The sequence below is a fragment of the Mytilus galloprovincialis genome, chromosome 3, assembly GCF_965363235.1.
Source record: "Mytilus galloprovincialis chromosome 3, xbMytGall1.hap1.1, whole genome shotgun sequence".
NCBI classification, from domain to species: Eukaryota; Metazoa; Mollusca; class Bivalvia; order Mytilida; family Mytilidae; genus Mytilus; species Mytilus galloprovincialis.
The window spans coordinates 7,926,671-7,949,853 of record NC_134840.1 but is presented as its reverse complement, the minus strand read 5'-3'; the positions used below and the strand labels follow the sequence as shown (position 1 = coordinate 7,949,853).

Genomic DNA, 23,183 nt, shown 5'->3' with positions numbered 1-23,183 from the left:
CATATGATTATATTTTATCTTTTATACCTTTTGCCGATCTTTTTTTCAGATTCAGTTGAATTTATCAAATACACGGAAATGATATTGTTCCCAATAAGTCGTCTTAAATTTCAGTTAATTTAAATAAAGCAAATTTAAAGTTTGCGTAATCAAGCGTATTGTTATATCCGTATATATGAACTTGCTTGATGGAGTGGAAAATACAACGTAATCATTCAAGGGCATTACGATTAATTCCAGTAATGCAGTATAAATAGAATCATTTGGAAACCGTCAATCATTTTAATTCAGAGGATTTCATTCATGATTTCGTGAAGAGAATACGTCACTACCACACGGCGTGTTACTGGAACTATAGGTACGCTTATGGGAATTATTAAGACAATGTTTTAATGAAGTTTGTATGCTAGCTACCTCAACACAAGGAGTTTTTTTATGATAATTTGAACACTTTCCGATATGAAGTAAGATGAATAATAAATCGTCTTCAGATCAGTTGTGTGAATTTGAAACTTGTTGAAAAAGAAAACAACGATACGTATTAAGTAAGAGATATTTGAAATACAAGTAATCTAAATATAATTTAATCCTGGTATCTATGATAAGTTTATTTCATTGCACTTGTTGAAATTATTAGAAATACATCTTAAAAATAAAGCTTACAATAAATTCATTAGAAATGCAAAAGTAACAAAATAAGAGAAAAGAAATGAAAAGTATAACAAAATGTTGGAACTAAGCTTTGCTTGAAAACCTTTACGTTCAGTTTTATGTATCATTTTAAACTTAAATTAATGAAATACACATATTTGTTAGTTATACATTTGAAGCAGCATCTGAGATCATCAAATTATTTTATGTGTTTTTTTTTAACTTATGTGTATAAACTAAGTAGACTGTTTTCTTTTCGTCATTTCCTTTTGCTCAGAGTTTTTTTTTTTTTTTCCGATTCATTCTCTCTGTGGCAGATTTTTAACCTTTTTTTAAGTTATGTATGTCCATTTGCATTCCATTAAGCCTTTAAAAAACAAGTGATCCTTTTTTAACTGGAATTATCTATCTCACAAAATCTAGTATGACACTAACGTAAGGGTACCCAAATTGCACCGAGTACCCAAATTGCACCTATTTAGAAAAAATAGCAACGGAAATCTTACAACATTTCCTAGAGACTAAACAATTTGTATTTTTTTGATTTGATACTATGCACGTCTTTCAACATAGGTAAGGGAGCTACCATTTGATTTTTATGGGGGGGGGGGGGGGGGGGGGGGCTAGGATGAAATTTGAAAAAAATAGGCAGGACAGGAGTTTTGAGTAAAAAAAAAAGGCAGGATGAGACACTTGCAAAAAAAAAAAGTCAGGACTACAATTTAGGTAATAAAAAGTCAGGATAAACTAAAAAAAAAAAAAAAGCAGGACCGAACAGAGTGAAAAATAAAAAGGCAGGACAGAGATTACAGCTAAAAAAAAAAAATGCAGGACAAAATTTTTCATCCTAGCCCCCCCCCATAAAAATCAAATGGTAGCTCCCTAAACATATTTAGATATACACAAAACGTTCACAGTATTTATCAACAGATGGACTGTTTACTGAAAAAGCAAAATGTTCGAAAACGTCACCGTACGACGTCATCAAAGCGTCATCTTTTTTAAAATTAGCAAAAACAATATATTATAAGCATCCATTTTGTAAAATATGAAGAGTTAGCATGGACTAATATCCAATTGTTCAAAATATTTGAAGAAATTAAACAAAAGCTCGGTTATTAGACTTTTGACGATGTGAATTTAAGCATGGATGCAATTTGGGTACTCCTCATAACAGAATCCTGGATAGTTTGGAGATTGATTCAAACCCATTTTTTTATGGACTCAATATGGATTAAAAATCAAACTAGTGTACCTATACAATGAAGAAGGATAGGGCTACAAAGTAAACACAGTATGGACATATTTTACTTGATCATAAAAAACGTAGGTGAAAAAACTGTCAAAATAGGTGCAATTTGGGTATCGTCACGTTAGGCCCACTACTTTAAATTAAATTCAACGATGATTATTTTCAAACATGCTATAGCTACTGTCCGATATTGATATCTCTAAAACAATAATATTATAAAAAAGAAGATGTGGTATGATTGCCAATGAGACAACTATCCACAAAAGACCAAAATGACACAGACATTAACAACTATAGGTCACCGTACGGCCTTCAACAATGAGAAAGCCCATACCGCATAGTCAGCTATAAAAGGCCCCGATAAGACAATGTAAAACAATTCAAACGAGAAAACTAACGGCCTTATTTAATGAACGAAAAACAAATATGTAACACATAAACAAACGACAACCACTGAATTACAGGCTCCTGACTTGGGACAGGCACATACATAAATAATGTGGCGGGGTTAAACATGTTAGCGGGATCCCAACCCTTCCCCTAACCTGGGACAGTGGTATAACAGTACAACATAAGAACGAACTATAAAAATCAGTTGAAAAAGGCTTACCTCATCAGATGGACAAAAATACAAAGTGGACGTGGCCCGGTACTTATACATCCCGACACAAAAAGACACAATGAACAGATCTGAGAGTACTCGCAGTTATCTGACAGCTAGTTCAAAGCCACTAACAACTAATAAAAAAATCATGCATCTAAGACTAAACCTTACTTTTATATATATCTTTAACAGTGACAAATCTTACCTTACCTTACTTTCAGTAACTGCGAACATTCTTTGATACTATGTTATTAGGTATTTCCACTATTCTTAATTTTTTTGCATATGATATCGAACAGTTATTGCACTTATGAGACTGGTACTGTTTAGTCGAAGTCTTTTAATTGTAAGAGTTATCTCCCAGAACACTTTTCTTTGTGGTGAGATCTGTTCCGTAACTGTAAAAGAAAACGAAAAATTCATTTTACCAAATTGCTCTTTATTTCCTCAGGAATTTTGCTTCAATTTTGACTGAAGCAATACGAAGACTCCATATGAGAGTTATTTCCCCGTATGCATTTGAAATATATGATATGCATTTAAAACTGATAAACCATAAGTGATAGAGACCTAGGATCTTTTGATTTAAAATCTTTCGTCCAAATAATAGAAAACTAGGTCAAAGTCAAAGATCAAGGTCATATTCTAATTTTCTAATTTTTTACTTTTCCTTGTTCCTTGTCCTTTGATCTCATTTGTCACTGTTATAGAAATATATAAAAGAACTAGTGCAATTTTTTTTAAAACCAGGTTCAATCAACCATTTTCTACATCAGACAACCGTACGGCTTTCAATAATGAGAAAAAAAAAACGTACTGTACTGTAGGCCTCGACATGAAAAATATGAAACGATTCAATTGAGGAAACTAACGGCCTAACACTTTACGAAACACAAATAAGAGATGAACCAACGGCAACCACTGTACTACTACTGGCTCCTGACTTAGGACAGTCACATATCAAATGTAATGGGGTCTAACATGTTTGTCAGCGCACAACCCTCCCCTATCCTTTGACAGTGGTGAAACAGTACAGCATAAGAACTAACTATAAATATCAGTTGAAAAAGACATATCTCATCAGGTGGATACAATTGAAAATACATCTATATTAAAAATAAAAAGGGTAAATGTGGACGGGTATTTAACCATCCCACAATAAAAGTACAATAAGAACAGGTCATATACCATCATCGTTTTCCCCTAGGCCTATTAGTCTTTGTTAAATTTGTACTTTTTCAAAAGGAATTTGCAGAATTTATCTTCATTCTAAATAAGGAAATACTTTGCACGGCTAAATTTTTATCCTGTCCAGCACTAGACAAAATTTCACATACCAATTCATTGCATATAAGATAATAACCATCACTGGAAGTTAACCAATCAAATATTCACTAGTTCTTTTTCCACTTTGACACGTTTGAGTACATGTAACCATGTAACCTCAAATTTCCAAAATGTTCTATATAAACAAGTACATGTAACCATGTAACCTCAAATTTCCAAAATGTTCTATATAAACAAGTACATGTAACCATGTAACCTCAAATTTCCAAAATGTTCTATATAAACACCAAATGAAATAAGAATGATGCTTTAAAATACCCAGTATGTATGATTATGACTCAATGTTTTTTTTTTCTGCAATGAAGTGTAAAATAAATTTCCTACAACAGTCAAATTCAAGGTAATATTTTTATTTGACCCTTTTTTTATGCAACCAGATGTGACCTTCTATGATTTGGTGGTATTACACATAAATAAGACTTTGTTTGTTGAATAACCTGAGTGATTTGTTTGTCATTTAAAATGCTGGTTATTTCACTGTAAAATTTTGTCATAATCTGTTCAATAGTTTAATAAAATCTAGTATATTGTAAGACGACATCTTCAGAGATTCGGGCAAATGTGTTCGAATATGTTGTTACTATTTTTTTTATTGATAGGTTTTATTTAGAATGAGTTATACTGCAACTAGTTGTGTTTATTTCCTAAATATAGTAACAACTATATTCTGCGCAATGTCAACTTCATCATGGATCATTTTCTCCACAATTATCAAGGGATGAAAATAAATATAATATTTGTGTTTCGATTTAAAAAAAAAAATTCCATGTATCAAATTAAGTTGCAGTATAAAAACAATAGTATGTCAATTGGTAAAACGCCCTTCCCCAGTTTCTCAGCCTCATACAAAAGAGTTTATATTTTTCTAACATTGACCTAGTATTGTATATGAAGATATAGTACAACATAACTAAAGTAGGAGAAAAAGAACTTAAAGAAAACAAAACACAAATAGAAAAGAAATACAATAAACAAAATATTTCTATGGACTACAGACACAAATGGTAAGTTAACCCAAGTGCTTCGGATGAATAATGAAGCAGTTCCATTATATAATAAAAACAAGGCAAAAATAAATCGGAAGGTTACCAAGATTGTTTGGATCAATATGCAGTTCCGATATACTCGCCAATTATATTATATGATAAAGTGTATAAACATGGCAAAATCCTAATGCCGTATCACACTCGGCCGATATCATCTATTGGGTCTAAAGGCCCTCGGGCTGATATTGGTATCTCGGGATGGTACGGCATGTGATACGGACTTTGCCATGTATTATTATCTGTGTATCACATGTCAAGGGCAGATAAATACGACGTATAGCAACCTCAGACGAAATTCAACATCAGCATTAATTCGACATCATGATCAGTTGAGTAGTTTAATAGCAAACACATTTAAGGCCTAATGAAAAAAGCGCTAGTTTTGTTATTTTTTATTACACAGCTAATATTATCAGAACAGTAATTGTAGTGCTGTAGATGAACTTAACACCGTATTGTCCTATCAAATTTAAGACAAAACAAACTTAGTTCATCTTAACCTTTTACATCGCAGACATCGATTCTGGTGCTCTCGTCTTTTTCTCTTACTTTAACTGTACTGCTGATTCTGGGAAGGTATGTTCCATCCATGTATAAAATCAACTGTCACACCACTGATACTGGGAAGGTATGTTTCATACATGTACATCAACTGTCACACCGCTGATACTTATAAAGTATGTTCGATTCATGTAAATTAACTGTCACGCCGCCGATACAGGGAAGGTATGTTTTATACATGTACATTAACTGTCACACCGCTGATACTTATAAAGTATGTTCGATTCATGTAAATTAACTGTCACACCACTGATACTGGTAAGGTATGTTTCATACATGTACATCAACTGTCACACCGCTGATACATATAAGGTATGTTCGATTCATGTAAATTAACTGTCACGCCGCCGATACAGGGACGGTATGTTAATTAACTGCTTATTTTATACAGCTGATACGTCAATCGTTGGTATACCCGAATATGTTACCCTAGTAACGCAAGTATTTATGTTATTTGTACATTAATTCTTTGTTTTCCTACGATTTATATCTATCCATCTCACATTCACTGTGATTATATCTTCCATCTCACATTCACTGTGATTATGCATAGTTTTGAATAAAAGAAGGAATATATCACGCTAAACAATGTAATATGGTGGTGAATGATGATTTCCACTTTTTACGGGAATGGTAGCATGTTGTTTTGCTGGTCTCACTTGAATTGTCTTGTGTTGTATCTCTACAATTGAAAGGAATCTTGTTTTTGAAATGGAATCATTGTTGTTATATTCTAAATTATTCAATGTTATTTTTTTTTAGTTGTTGATGAAAGGAAAAATGCATTACATAAAAAAAATATGTTTTGTAATGACAACTTATATACAATTGAAAGCGATTGGTAATTATTAAAACAACAAGATGTTCTAAGTAAAAACATTTCATATTTCTTTGAAAAGATATATCCCCTTTTAATTTCTAGAGGACATTGTATTTCAATCTTCTGACGAATGGAAGCACTGTTATTCAGTTTACAGTGATCGCACTGTGATACCTTAAACACTTCTTTCAGATAACAAAAGTGTGACAATTCATTTATAAAATCTCGTTATCATAATATTTTTAAAGGTTTTTATAACAGGATACTCATGGAGAAATTGCACGTAGCAGTACATACAAAAAAAAAACGGCTGTGTAAAAATATCAATTTGGTTGTTTAGGAACTGTTCTTTCATCATTGTTTATCTGCCGTTTACCATTAGAATTAAATGTAGATATTAATATTGGCCGTGTTACATATCTCACTCGAATACAGACAGTAACAAAAAATAAATATTGATATATAAGGAAGTCATTATAATAACTGGCTACGTTTTTTTCTCGTATACAGCCAGTGAAGAAAATATTTTTACGAAATAAAGATAGTGTAATAACTGCCTGTATGATTTATTGACGCAGATAATGTATTTTGTCACAAAAGAGTGTTGATTTTATCACATTTGTAGAAACTAGATTCAACGATAAGCAATTTACACCTACCTGTACATTTTGAATAAACGACACAAACAACGGCAAGTAAAATTCCAAGTCCTACAGAAGACAATATCACCAATACTATCATACCACTGAAATACAAAAAAAAATCATTCAATGCTTTACGTACTTCAATTATCAAATATTGATAATATATGACCCAACAGTGACCTTCTGCCATTTTGAAGCTCTTGGTCGGTTCGCTGTCACCTCGACACATTCCCCATTTACATTATCAATTTTGAAAGAATGCGTGGGGTATACGCCAAAAAAGAAAAGAAAAAAAAAGAAAACTAAACAAACAAACAAACAAAAAACAATCTTACTTATTGAATATAGAGACGAAATGCATGAAGGTTCGATAAAGAAAATCAACATTTTTTGAGATTATTAATTACAATTTACTTACTTAATTGATAAACATAGAGATGTTCCAGTGCAATAAAGACCTTCTGGACAACACCATGTGCCATCTGTACATTGATGATAGGTTGCTGGACATTCCTCTTGTGGAGCTAAAGTAAAAAATATTGTCGATTTTAAAATCAGGAAAAACTATTGCTTTAAAATTAAATAATTTAGCTTACAAAAATGATGAGAAAAAACTAAAAAAAAAAACTGAGTTTACCTTTGGTCCAAAGGACATCCGATAATTGTTATTGAAAAATAAAAAAAATGAATTAAACATATTATATAGATTACTTACCTTGACAAGATACTTCTAATATTACATTGAAAAAAGTTAAAAGAAATACGTAAACATATGTAACATCCATGTCTCTTATTGAAGTTATTTTTCGTAAATGCTTACATATTATTATATTTGTTCTTTTATAGCAATTGCCGATGATTTTTCAGATTCAGTAGAATTTATCAAATACACTGAAATAATATTGTTCTCATTCAGCCTTTTAAATTTCAGTTAATTCAAACAAAGCTATTTAAATTTTGCGTAATCAAGCATATATTGTAAATATCCGTATATATGAACTTGCTTCAGGGAGTGGAAAAAACAACGTAACCATTCAAGGGCATTCAATTAATTCCAGTAATAAAGATATAAATAGAAATATTTGGAAACCGTCAATCATTTTATTTCAGAGGATTTCATTCATTATGTCCTGTAAAGAATACAACACCACCACATGACGTGTTACTGGAACTACATCTCTACTAATGGGACTGCTCAGGATAATATTATGAACTTTGCATGCTTCTTCAACAAAAGGAGCTATTATTATAATTATAAATAAGTTTTTTATTCTCCGAGATGCAGCAAGATGATTTTTAAATTGTCACCAGATCGGTTGCATAAATTTGAAACTTGTTTAAAGAAAACAAAGATACTATTTGTGGTTGTATATGTGATCTTGCCGCGGTTATGATACTCAACTCGAGATATTTAATTTAATCTAGATGGCATTTAATAACACTTGTTGAAATTATCAAAACACATATTAAATCATAATCCTGGTACCTTTGATAACTATTTACACCACTGGGTCGATGCCACTGCTGGTGGACGTTTCGTCCCCGAGGGTATCACCAGCCCAGTAGTCAACACTTCGATGTTGACATGTATATCAATAATGTGGTCATTTTAATAAATTTCCTGTTACAAAACTGTTAATTTTTCGAAAAACTAAGAATTTTCTTATCCCAGGCATAGATTACCTTAGCCGTATTTGGCACAACTTTTTGGAATTTTGGATCCTCAATGCTGTTCAACTTTGTAATTGTTTGCCTTTATAAATATTTTGATATGAGCGTCACTGATGAGTCTTATGAAGACGAAACGCGCGTCTGGCGTACTAAATTATAATCCTGGTACCTTTGATAACTATTAGTTATATCTTTTTCCTTATTTTTGTTTTCCAACTTATTGTTTTGCTGGACTGTTTTTATTTAAACTTTTTCCTTATTTTTGAGTTCCAACTTATTGTTTTGCTGGACTGTTTTTATTTTATTTTTTTCCTTATTTTTGTTTTCCAACTTATTGTTTTGCTGGACTGTTGTTTCTTTTTGGTCATGATTTTCTTTCAATTTCTTTTTATTCAAGATTTATTTTGTTTTTCTTTTCTATTTGGTCAGGGTATTGTTTGTTTTACTATCCATTGTTTTCACTTTTGGTCAGGGTATTGTTTGTTTAATATTCATTGTGTCCCCCTTTTGGTCAGGGTTTTGTTTGTTTTTCTATCCATTGTTTTAACTTTTGGCCGAGGTTTTGTTTGATTTTTCTATTCATTGTTTTCTTTTTTGTCATGTTTTTTCCGTTGATTTCTTTTGGTCAGAGTTTGAATTTTTGCTATCCTTCGTTTTCCTTTTGGTCAGGGTATTGTATGTTTATCCATCGCACTTTTTCGTTGTTTGATAATGATCACCCTCTTGAGTCATATCGCTAAGTCATATGTCTTGTGTTGTATTTTATGGACCGTTTCAATGCCTATTTTATTTTTGCCTTTGGGTTAAGTAGCGATGATGTTTGTTTCTGTTGTACATTTAAAGTTTATATCCCCCTTTTAACAATGTGACAATCCGATAAGACAGAAAGACATTTGATAGAAATTCAAACTGTTTAGTTGCTATTTAAATTTAAAAGCGAAATTTTCATTATCATCGTCCATGATACTTCCGCACACTCTTCTTCAGAACTCTTGACTAAGATAATCACATCATAGAATTGTTTAGATTCAATTAGAATGATACAAAATAATCAAATCATTGGGAATTTCATAGTTTTTTGTTGTTTGATATCTTTTTCCTAGTAAAATGTCATTCTGACATTGTCTTATCACAATCTTAGTGTAAAGTAGCTTGTAAATCGTTATTCTTAAAAAGACCAGTTGATTATTTAATAACCGGAAATTTCAACCTCACACAATCTAGTAAGACACTATAAACAATTCTTTAAAATTAAATTCGACGATGATTATTCTTAAACATGTCATTATTACTGTCCGATATGTATCTCTCTAGAACAAAACATATTTAACTGTAAATGAATCCCATTTGAATTTATGTGCCAACTGTGTATTTCCTGATACAGCGATTTAATATTTCCATGTATGTTAAATAAAGGTCTTCGTAAAAAATCAATATAATATGGTTGGTTAGGCATTCCTATATATATATTGTTCCATACATGCCAAGTTTAAATTGGACTTATTCCAACATTCAAAAAGCCACACATGACGCAGGTTTTTGACTGCAAATCTGGCATAATAATAATAATAATAATAATAATAATAATAATAATAATAATAATAATAATATAATGATAATAATAATAATAATAAAAAGAGTATTAATAATAAAAATAAGATATTAATAATAATAATTAAAACAATAATTTTAACTATAATTATAAAAGTAAAAATAAAACATCATAATTTGATGATGTAATTTGATTGTTGCCAATTTGACAACAGAAAATCGACATTCATTTTTCCGCTGAATTAGTAATTTTAAGGAAATTTTGCCGTTTTTGGTTATTATCTTGAATATTATCATAGATAGAGATAATCTGTAAACAGGATTAATGTTCCGCAAAGAAAGATCTACAAATAAGTCACATGAGTGAAATGGTCAATTGACCCCTTATGGAGTTTTTTTCATTTATAGTAAATTTTTAACAAATTTCATAAATTTTGTAAATTTTTACAAAATACTCCACTGTAATTACTGGGTCGAGTTCATTATAGACAGAGATAGTTGTAAGCAGCAATAATATTAAGTAAAGTAAGACCTACAAACACATCACCGTCACCAAAACACAATTTTGTCATGAGTCCACCAGTGTCCTGTTTAATATGCATATAGACCTAAAGAGGGACGAAAGATACCAGAGGGACAGTCAAACTCATAAATCGAAAACAAACTGACAACGCAATGGCTAGAAATGAAAAAGACAAATAGAAAAACAATAGTACACATGACACAACATAGAAAACTAAAGAATAAACAACACGAACCCCACCAAAAACTAAGGGTGATCTCAGGTGTTCCGGTTACCAAGGTGAGCAACACAGGCTCTTTAGAGCCTCCAGTTTATCTTACTGGAAATTGCTTTATAGTTCAAAAACGCACTGTTAAAAATGTGCTGTGCTCTTAACTGTCATAATCAAGATGTTTATGTTTAAATATTAAAGGGGCACTTTCTACATATTCGAGATATATAAAAAAAAATTATATGATTGTGCATCATTAATAAGAGTGAAATGGTGTTTAGACTAAAATACAAACGAAACGATGATATATATCAAAGATAAACTTATCATAGATACCAGGACTAAGATTTTACACTTACGCCAGACGCGCGTTTCGTCTACAAAAGACTCATCAGTGACGCTCTGATCAAAAAATGTTTAAAAGGCCAAATCAAGTACGGAGTAAGACAGCATTGAGGACCAATCATTTCTAAATGTTTTGCCAAATACAGCTAAGGTAATCTATTCATGAGGTAGAAAAGCCTTAGTATTTCAAAAATTCAAAGTTTTGTTTACAGTTAATTTATTATGAACATATCAATGATAACTCAAGTCAACACAGAAGTGCTGACTACTGTGCTGGTGATACCCTCAGGGAAATAAATCTCCCCCAGCAGTGGCATCGACACAGTGATTGTAAATAAATCATCTTAGATACCAAAACTGAAATTTTACACTTTCGCCAGACGCGCGTTACGAGCCAGTGCCATTTAAATTGGTTATTTTAGACTTTTTATAATTTGGATAAACTGTAAACCAAATTATTTTTGTGGATATTGTATTTCACGTTAAGTCTTCCTAGTCCATTTTACGTCGATTTATATCACGATTTTCACATTTACTAGATGCAACTAAATAAGGAAAGATCCAGGTTTAACATGTTCGCGACAAAAATAAATCTCTCGCGAAGATTAGTTGGTTAACAGTACGTTTTAGTATGTTATACATCAAATATGAAAATTTGAGTAAAAAAAAGTGAACATAAAAATGACAGCTAATGCCCCTTTGGTATAATGGATGTGCAGTAAAAACCGACTGGGCTCTTCTTTTTGTCGACATTTTGATTGTTTAAGTTAATGCGGTATGGGAGTATAAAGTAGAAATGATAGAATTTGTTCATACTTCGCCAAAACGTAGGATCTATTTAAATATGTTCAAAAAATAATAATAAAAATGATAAGTTCCGAGCATTTTCTCAAGCTACAGTTTTTGACAAAATGACACATTTTGTATGAATTATACGGGGAAAATATTAGTGTATGAATAAAAGCTAAACTAAATGATAGACTTGTAAAACAAAATACGAGAAGATAGCTTTTAGAAAATGCTTTGATTGTATCAAAGTGGGGCGAAAGATAACAGAGGGCATCCAAACTCATAAATCAGAAATAAACTGACAACGTCATGGTTAAAAATAAAGACAAACAGACACTAAAAAAGGTACACAAGACACAACGTAGAAAACTAAAGTCAAAAGAAACGATAGGGTCCCCGTACTTGTATTACGGCTAAAATTCAAAATCGCAAAATTTCATGTAGATTCCTTCAGAAATGCACTATATCATAGTTACCTCCTCTTAAAATAGCTCTCCAAACAAACAAAAATCAAGCAAAATAACCCTAGCTTGTTATTATAATATTTATACTTATAAGTTAAAATATATCAAGTGTATTCTTTTAAGTGAAATTTCACATTAGTTATCTGCATTCCTCATTTAATAATGCTAATTTGATTGACAATCTGGACCTAAGGTTCTCTATTATTTACAATCCAAGATGACGAAAGACACCCATACTACCTTAAGAATTGAATGCTTCTTTTGGTCAACTTGTTTGGGTGTAAAAGGGTTGACCAAAATACATGTAGTAATTCCGCGTTTCATTTTGAAAATGTGCGCATAGTCAACACTTGAACAACACTATAAAATTACTAATAGAAGCATTCATTACTTATAATAATATTTGTTTGCTAGGCTCAACACAATTTCTATCAGTTCTATCAAGATTTTCTATGATCTATCTATGCACTTTATTGTGGAAGCTCGAGACATCATGAATGTTTCATTTCTTTTTTAAATGAAGGTTAATTTCAGAGATGTCAGCCAATCAAAATTACATATAATTTATACTTGAAATAGAAACTCTTCTGTGTAAATTATTCCTATTTTGAAATCTTATCTTAACACAACTCATTTATTTTTATCAGTTGAAGCAATTACATATTCCAAAAACAATGCTCATATTACTCTAATCTTACAATGATAGTCAGACCACTAAACAAAACTAAATGTAGGCTACACGTCAATAAAGCAGGAATTGATGTAAAGACATCTAGAAGGCACAGTTTAGTCAACAAGAGCCGAGTCGACTTAACTTGTCACCATAACCAATTTCATTCCACATATTCCATATCAAATCATTGCAGAAACAGATTTTTACCACTTTAACAATTTTTCTACAATATTTATCCACTCTCGATGGTTAAATCATATATTTTAAAAACGCCATCTAGTGGATGAATATCGTTATAAATGGGGTTGTGTGGTAAAATCTGTATTTCTATTGATTTGGTACATTGTAAGTATATATATCGGCCTGGGTCTAGGTTCTCATTGACAGGTCAGAGATCTATCGTAATCATTTTATTATATTACAGAAAAAGATATAAAGTCAAAAACAATTTGCAAGAGCAATTTGAAAACTTTTTATTGCTACAGACGGCATATTAAAAATGATTATATCTTATTCCTAATCCATGTCCGTTTTTCTTCTTACCAGCATGATCCCATCTCTAACAGGAAGTAGGACCTAAAAAATACAATATATGAAATAACTTATCTTAAAATAGTAAAGTATAGCAGCACATGGTGTCGATTGGTGTCTTTGCAGACTGCTTGAAACATTATTTATAAAAAAGAAGAGGTGGTATGATAGCCAATGAGACAACTCTCCACAAGAGACCAAATGACACAGAAATTAACAACTACAGGTCACCGTACGGTTTTCAACAATGAGCAAAATCCATACCGCATAGTTAGCTAAAAAAGAAAATTGAAATTAAAAAAAGTTTGTTATTTCATAAAATTTTAATTTAAGACTAACTACTTGTTTACTGATCCTTCAGGAAGATATAAAATAATTCAGCTTGATATGAGAGTATCGAAGTAGTACGAAGAAGGATGTAAAAATACGTCCTGGTCCATATTCAAAGTAATATATATTGACTTCAATGATCACATATATATAAATCACTTACATGGTAGATATCCTCTCTTGTCGCTATTATCTCATTCACATCCTTTATTCCATCGTCGTCGGGCGTATCTGTCATATACGATCTACCACCGGATAACGCATTATCTAGGGCAATAGTACCTCCTGGTGCCAATAAATTGTTCAGGGCTATCTTCATGAAATATATTGTTAAAGTACTTACCTTTATTTTATGTAATCACTATTCACCTTAAGATTAAAAGAGCTAGGGCCAATTTTCACTGAAATGTTTAAACGATCATTTCTAAAATTGATAATAATATGTTTGTTTGTAATCTAACATGTGGTCCACTTATAAGTAGCCACACATTAATTTTCAGTTCTCTTTGTAGCTTACTATGCGTTATGAGTTTTGTTCATTGTTGAAGGCCGTAGAAATGGTCCCAATGATAACCATACCAAATCCTCGTATTTTTATATAGAGACAGATTTTTGAATATTTGTATTGTCAATCAAAAACAAAAATTAGACCATTCTTAACCAAAACTGAAATTCGTTGGGATATATATATATATATATATATATATATATATATATATATATATATATATATATATATATATATATATATATATATATATATATATATATATATATATATATATATATATAAGTGCCTATAAATAGCAGCACATGACATACAAATCTATGGGAGTGTGGATTAATCAGTACAGAGATTAATTCAATTACACAAATAAAATTATAGATTGCCTAACAATGTAATTTTAACACACTATATAGTATGTAAATATAAGAATGTTTAAAATATTTACAAAATGATGAAAATAAACGCAATATTTCGCTAGACCAACTAGCTTTATCAAGCGTGCATCTATCCAGGTGAAATCGGATGTAGATGATAAGAAACTTTTGCAGCTCAACGTCTATGTTGTACTGAACTGCCTTTAAAATAAGAAAATTTTGCAGCTCAATGTCTATGACCTCTTGCATTTAGCTGCTTTGAAAATAAGAAAATTTTGCAGATCAATGTACATGTTGCACTTGGATTTAGCTACCTTAAAAATACATAATTGGTAGTTGAAGTTAGCAATGTCCATTGGCCAATATTACGGGATAAAAAGGACGATGCTTGGTTTTAAATTATTCTTTATCTTTCCTGTATCTTTTTTCGTCTTTTTCGTTAAGACCATCAGGTTCTAAAGTGTGGAGTTGGTGGATCCAAAAGTTTTCTCTTCTCCTTCTCGCCGTGGTGTCCCATTCGGTGTTGACTTCTATAATTTGGAAAGTGACATTATCAAAAGGATGTTTCGTTGAACGAAGATGTCTTGTGAGAGGACAGTTTTTGTTGGTTTTGTACGATGAACGATGGTTATTGAGCCGAATATTAAATTTGTCCATTGTTTCTCCCACATACTGAATGCCACAAGTGTCACATGTTAATATATAAATTGAGTTCTCCGTTTTACAGTTGGAATTAGAGTAGATGGTATAATTTTGTTTAGTAACGGAACTGATGAAAGAACTGCTTGTATTGGCAGCTTTACAACACAAACAATTCCTTCGACCACATCGTTTGTAGCAACCGGGCGATGGATTAGGCTGCTTTGCTAATACAAATGTCACTAATTTGTCACGGATGTTTTTAGGTCTTCGGAAGGCCATGACTGGTGGTGAAGAAAATACTTTTTTTAGATTTAAATCATTCTCTATAATTTTCCAATGCTTCTGAACAATGGATGACACATTTTTAAAATCAGGATGGTAAGTGAGTACAAGGGGTGTTCTGTTAGCTGCTTTATTCTTATCTTTGTACTCAAGAAGTTCTTGGCGACTAGTTTTGTTTGCTCTTTCGAAAGCGCTATCAATGATGTTGTTATTGTATCCTCGAACAACTAGATGTTTACGAAGTTGTCCAAGTCTAGCATTTTTCGTATTTTCAGTAGAGCATATTCTCTTGATTCGCAATGCCTGGCTGAATGGGATACCACGGGAGCAGTGTTTAGGATGGCAACTTTTAGGAGAAAGGAATTGATGTTTGTCCGTTTGTTTGGTATGGAGGTCCGTTATAATGGTTCCGTTCTTGATGTAACTCGTAGTATCGAGGAAGTTTATTTTCTCCATAGATGATTCATATGTAAATTTTATTGAATGGTGGAAAGAGTTGCAGTGTTCTAGAAATTCATTAAGATGTTCTTGTGAATCTGTCCATTTGAAATCAATATCGTCAATGAATCGGAACCATGATAAGGGCTGATATGGAGCACTAGCCAAGAGGCGTTTTTCAAGTTGGCCCATAAATATGTTGGCATATGACGGGGCCATTTTTGTGCCCATACAAGTACCGTCTATCTGGAGATAGTGTTTTTCATTGAAAGAGAAGTTGTTATTCTCCAGTACTAGTTTCGGAAGTGTAACAAGGCACTCAGTAGGAGGATTTTTTTCACTACGAGTGTTCCATGCCTCTTCACAGGCTGCTATTCCTTCGTCTTGTGGAATGTTGGTATATAAAGAAGACACGTCCATGGATGCAAGTATAGTATTGCTTGGTAAAGGATTGAGGCTTTCCATTTTCTTGAGATAATCAGTTGTATCTTGAATGAATGAGGGTAGTTCTTTCACATGAGGTCTTAGATGATGGTCTACAAATTCTGATATCTTTTCAGTTGGATGACTATTCGCTGACACAATTGGTCGACCTGGATTGCCCGTTTTATGTATTTTAGGCAACATATAGAATCGTCCGGCCTTTGCTTCGTTCTCAAGAGGTCGGAGATAATCAAAGGTGTCATTGTCTATATGCTTTTTGTCGAACATCTCTTGAAGGATGGTGTTGATCCTTCGAATAGTATTAAGCGTTGGATCTGTGGTTAATTGTTTATAAAAAATGGAGTTAGAAAGTTGTCGATTCCCCTCTGCTATATAATCTGTTTTATCCATGACAACCACAGCGCCCCCTTTGTCGGCAGGTTTTATTACAATATCCTCTTGATCTTTTAACGCTTTCAAAGCTATACTTTCTGACTTGGATAAATTATAATTTCTTGTATTTGTTATACAGGACTTTATATCAGACCTCACGTAGTTAATGAATGACTCCAAGTTATCATTTTTGCTCTTTGGTGGTTTCCATGAACTTCTCTTTCAATGAAAAACACTCTCTCCAGATAGACGGTACTAGTATGGGCACAAAAATGGCCCCGTCATATGCCAACATATTTATGGGCCAACTTGAAAAACGCCTCTTGGCTAGTGCTCCATATCAGCCCTTATCATGGTTCCGATTCATTGACGATATTGATGTCAAATGGACAGATTCACAAGAACATCTTAATGAATTTCTAGAACACTGCAACTCTTTCCACCATTCAATAAAATTTACATATGAATCATCTATGGAGAAAATAAACTTCCTCGATACTACGAGTTACATCAAGAACGGAACCATTATAACGGACCTCCATACCAAACAAACGGACAAACATCAATTCCTTTCTCCTAAAAGTTGCCATCCTAAACACTGCTCCCGTGGTATCCCATTCAGCCAGGCATTGCGAATCAAGAGAATATGCTCTACTGAAAATACGAAAAATGCTAGACTTGGACAACTTCGTAAACATCTAGTTGTTCGAGGATACAATAACAACATCATTGATAGCGCTTTCGAAAGAGCAAACAAAACTAGTCGCCAAGAACTTCTTGAGTACAAAGATAAGAATAAAGCAGCTAACAGAACACCCCTTGTACTCACTTACCATCCTGATTTTAAAAATGTGTCATCCATTGTTCAGAAGCATTGGAAAATTATAGAGAATGATTTAAATCTAAAAAAAGTATTTTCTTCACCACCAGTCATGGCCTTCCGAAGACCTAAAAACATCCGTGACAAATTAGTGACATCTGTATTAGCAAAGCAGCCTACTCCATCTCCCGGTTGCTACAAACAATGTGGTCGAAGGAATTGTTTGTGTTGTAAAGCTGCCAATACAAGCAGTTCTTTCATCAGTTCCGTTACTAAACAAAATTATACCATCTACTCTAATTCCAACTGTAAAACGGAGAACTCAATTTATATATTAACATGTGACACTTGTGGCATTCAGTATGTGGGAGAAACAATGGACAAATTTAATATTCGGCTCAATAACCATCGTTCATCGTACAAAACCAACAAAAACTGTCCTCTCACAAGACATCTTCGTTCAACGAAACATCCTTTTGATAATGTCACTTTCCAAATTATAGAAGTCAACACCGAATGGGACACCACGGCGAGAAGGAGAAGAGAAAACTTTTGGATCCACCAACTCCACACTTTAGAACCTGATGGTCTTTACGAAAAAGACGAAAAAAGATACAGGAAAGATAAAGAATAATTTAAAACCAAGCATCGTCCTTTTTATCCCGTAATATTGGCCAATGGACGTTGCTAACTTCAACTACCAATTATGTATTTTTAAGGTAGCTAAATCCAAGTGCAACATGTACATTGATCTGCAAAATTTTCTTATTTTCAAAGCAGCTAAATGCAAGAGGTCATAGACATTGAGCTGCAAAATTTTCTTATTTTAAAGGCAGTTCAGTACAACATAGACGTTGAGCTGCAAAAGTTTCTTATCATCTACATCCGATTTCACCTGGATAGATGCACGCTTGATAAAGCTAGTTGGTCTAGCGAAATATTGCGTTTATTTTCATCATTTTGTAAATATTTTAAACATTCTTATATTTACATACTATATAGTGTGTTAAAATTACATTGTTAGGCAATCTATATATATATATATATATATATATATATATATATATATATATATATATATAAAAGAGTTATACATTGTTCTTTTGATTAAACTTAATTAATTTCGATTTGAGACGTCCTTCGATGCAAAATTCTACAAAACGTTTAAAAGTGCTTAAATGTTTATATCTTATTCAAAATGTTAAAAATTGTTGATAATTTTTGTGCGAATACTGTGAAGTATTAAATATTTTAATATTTTAAGCTTAAATCATTTTAAGTTTTTGACAATGTAAGTGAAACAATATAAGAAGAAATCGGTCCCACCTCAAATTTAAATAACGAAAAAATAAATAATCATTAAGGAAATTATGAGTACAAAATTGTTTTCGTACATATATAACTATAAACAAATAAAATTATCACTGAAACATATTGGATGTAAATCTAATACTGTATGTTTATGCTCTGCTAGAATAGTCTAATTAGTTAAGTTATCACAACATAATTAAGGTAATTTACATTACTGAAAAGCTGTACTATAAAGTACAAAGGTATCTCTATTTAAACCAATGACTGTAAATTAAAGTTGGATTATTTGAACAAAAAAGCATTAAAGTCTATTTGTTTCATAACACATTGTTGCCAATATAATAGAACTTTATTCGACTGTCATACTGTCAAGTGAGAGGTTAAGCTAATTCTAAGACTAGGTTAAATCCACCATTTTTTACATAAGGAATTGCCTGTACCAAGTCAGTACTATGACAGTTGTTTTCCATTCGTTTGATGTGTTTGATCTTTTGATTTTGCCATTAATTTGATTAGGGACTTTCCGTTTAGAATTTTCCTCAGAGTTCGGTATGTTGTGATCTTACTTAATGAATTATCCATTTTAAGTTGTTAAGAAGTTTTGATATTTATGTTTTAAGTTGCTATTTATAGATGCAATTTTACCGAATTTCATCTAAGTAAACTTACATGAAAGTATTCAGATTTTCCAGGTCTATCAGCATCTATGAAAATGAAATCAAACTTTTCTCCTCTTTTTGTAAGGTCTTTAATTGTGTCTAGTGCCAAGCCTAAAAAAAGCTAGGTTTGAGAAAATGTTTTATTTGTATTTTTTTTTGTTTAACGTTAATACCCAAGAGATATAAGCGATCTTAAACCATTAACTTTTGCTTTTATGATTTTCATAATTAATGAAGATCGACTTTATTGAGCGCAAATAGGGAATACTATACAGTTTCAGGGGATGTAATGACCTTGCTACCGCAAAGTTTCTTTTTGGCGACGTCAAACTGCGATATATCGAGTACAATTAACATTTTATTGAGTGAAATTTATCATCAGCCTGAAATCGAGTACTTGGGCCATCTTTTTAAAATGACATTTGACTTGATACTGTTTGAAGATTGTTTGATCCAATTTGTGTGAGAAAAAAAATGTTTGTTTATTCTTTACCGAGATTCGAACTACTGATACTGGGATATTGTGACAACTCAATAGCATGAGCTCGAATGCTGGCGAGCGACGAACAAACTTTGCTTCCGCAAATTTTCTGATTTAACATTTTTGTGCTGATATTTAGAGTAATTGTGTACTTTTAAAATATGTGTTGTCAGTCGTGTATCAACTTTACTGGTGATCCAATGAATGATCTGTCTTATAGTTGTCACTGGCTTAGACGTAAATATTATATAATTATAAGATATGATTTATTACCTATAAGAATTTCTACTTTTTTACCATGAGGTGATCGGTCCATATAGGTCCTTCCAAGTTTGGCTAGATATGGATCAAATTCACATGTAACAACCGTTCCATCATTTGGCATAACTTCTGCCATTCCTAAAGCACTACATCCCGTAAATAAACCTACTTCTAATACCTTCTTTGCTTTAGAAGTGTTCACTAAAAACTTCAATACATAACCTACAAAACATCAAGTACAGTTAAAGTATAGTATTAGCCATATCATAAAAACGCCTACAAAACATTAAGTACAGTTAAATTATAGTATTCGCCATATCATAAAAACGCCTACAAAACATGAAGTACAGTTAAAGTATAGTATTAGCCATATCATAAAAACGCCTACAAAACATGAAGTACAGTTAAATTATAGTATGCGCCATATCATAAAAACGCCTACAAAACATGAAGTACAGTTAAATTATAGTATTAGCCATATCATAAAAACGCTTACAAAACATGAAGTACAGTTAAAGTATAGTATGAGCCATATTATAAAAACGCATCAAATCATTCATACAATTAATTTAACACACGATGAACACTCAATGATAAGTATATTGCCAAAAATGCTTGCACTTTACAATGACTTTTTTCTGTTAGTTTATACAATTTCAAATTGATCTTAACTTTGTTAAAACTTTATTTTTGCTTACAAAGTTGTTTGTTTGGGGGATTATTTTTCATGAACAAAACTATAGTTCTAGCATTGTTAATACCCCACTGAGAAACGATCTACATGAACAAAATTATAGTTCTAGCATTGTTAATACCCCACTGAGAAACAATCTACATGAACAAAACTATAGTTCTAGCATTGTTAATACCTCACTGAGAAACGATCTACATTTGCAAGTGTAATAATATGGTATAGACGCCGAGGGGTTGAATATTCTGAAATTGACTACTTTTAGACCCCAAATGCAATTATATTTTCCATTTAGACCAGTACTGATTTGGATGACTGAGTGGTAATTGTTTGAAATGTAAACTCTTATTTATGTTCACATGCAGCACAATTAAACAAAAAGACAAACGAATGGATAACTGTTCTATTCCTGATTTGGTACAGACAACTTTGTATGTAGAAAATTGTGGATTAAATAGCTAGTTAAACCTCTCACTTGTATGACATATAGGTTATAATTATATGTGTAGTATGTCTTATTCTACATGATCCAATACCCTTCAACTATACTAATTGGTCGTTTCTATAGACTATTACCATACATATCTATAATGCAAGTATCGACTGTGCAATCTTCATTTGTATCAAGTCAATTTTAAACCAGTCATATTTTGTTAATTTTTTGTCAACAAAAGCTAAGCAAGACATTTCACACGGACGTATTAATGGCAAAGCGATAGGTTTATATATAAAAGTAAATGTGTGTACATGTAATTATTTCTTAACCTTCAAGATTTCCTGACATCATTACTGGATTGATGTCCCATTTGGTTTGTTCTTCATTAAAAAGTTGCTTCCATGGATGCTCAAGAGTGTTTTTGATAAGAGCTGCCATAGCTTCACTAGGTCCTGATGTTTTCTGATCACAGTAGTCATCTCTTTTCTACATGATAATAGAAAACCATTACTGAATTTAAAGGATTATTTCTGACAATTCCAATTGGCACTACGATATCGGGTTTGAGAAGAGACATTATTTATGAATTTGCGTTATTTATTTGTGTGTTTGGCAACTGATTAATCATTCAAGCAGTTCAAATTTCAAACGGATGGCTTCAATTTGTTGTTATGCGGTGTTGTTACAATGCTGGTCCATATTGGGGAATGGTGAACAAGCACACACATCTTTAACCCCGCCTCATTCGTTATGTGCCTGTTCAGATTCATCAATTTTTAATCAAGTGATGGTCGTTGTTTGATGTCTGTGTTAATAGGTTTATTGTTGCAGCATAAATAAGAAATTGTTTTTCTCTTTTGAATGATTTTACATGTTGCCCATCGAGAATCTTGCATATCTCTCTACACCGTATTAGTTTTGCACATTAATGGCCGTATATGGTGAAATACAATTGTTCACACCCTTGTCCTTTGGTCTTTATTGACATGACAGTAGAATCATATCATCTTATTGTTTCTATATATATAAGAAAGTATCAATTTAATTTTAATTTTCATGTCATCATTGTATGCTTTATTTTAAAACGAAAAAAAATCGGGCCAAATATAAGTATATAATGTTGCGACATAATGTGTTACATTCATACTGTTTACCCAAGCTTTCAAATTTAACTTTCATTCAGCAGTCACATTAAGGTCCGTGGTTTAAATGTTTTTTTCTGAAAACAAAAAGGACAAATATTGTCTTGAAGAAAAGTATTCTGATTCAAAACTGAAAAGTAAGCTCGTTACCTTCATCAGTTCATTAACCCTTTCTAAACCAGAAATAACAGTCTCCGGAACATCCATTGATTTCGCTTATGTAATGACTTCTCTCAGTTTTCTCTCAGCTGGGTCGTGGTGGTGTGAACCTGACATTGTTCTTTAAAATTCCTAAAATTCAGTAACTAT

At 32.0% G+C, this 23,183-nt stretch overlaps 1 protein-coding gene and 1 long non-coding RNA gene across 3 annotated transcripts in view; both read right to left on the bottom strand.

Annotated features, from left to right (window-relative positions):
* The window catches only part of LOC143067099 (uncharacterized), a 160,586-nt gene that overhangs the window by 43,096 nt on the left and 94,307 nt on the right, over nt 1-23,183 (bottom strand). The window lies entirely within an intron of this gene.
* Nucleotides 5,286-23,164, bottom strand: LOC143067096 (O-methyltransferase MdmC-like). Of its 2 annotated transcripts, XR_012975840.1 has the most exons (7): nt 23,025-23,164; nt 22,062-22,218; nt 20,618-20,827; nt 19,874-19,974; nt 7,344-7,449; nt 6,941-7,026; nt 5,286-6,143 (listed from the first exon to the last, which is right to left on the bottom strand). XR_012975840.1 is itself a non-coding variant. In XM_076240135.1 (6 exons), the coding sequence occupies exons 1-6, from the start codon at nt 23,079-23,081 to the stop codon at nt 13,669-13,671; spliced, it is 735 nt and encodes a 244-aa protein (XP_076096250.1). In that variant the 5' UTR covers nt 23,082-23,164; the 3' UTR covers nt 13,602-13,668. The 2 variants fall into 2 exon arrangements, 1 of the variants encoding a protein (XP_076096250.1); XM_076240135.1 differs by lacking the exons at nt 5,286-6,143; nt 6,941-7,026; nt 7,344-7,449 and adding exons at nt 13,602-13,728; nt 14,177-14,326.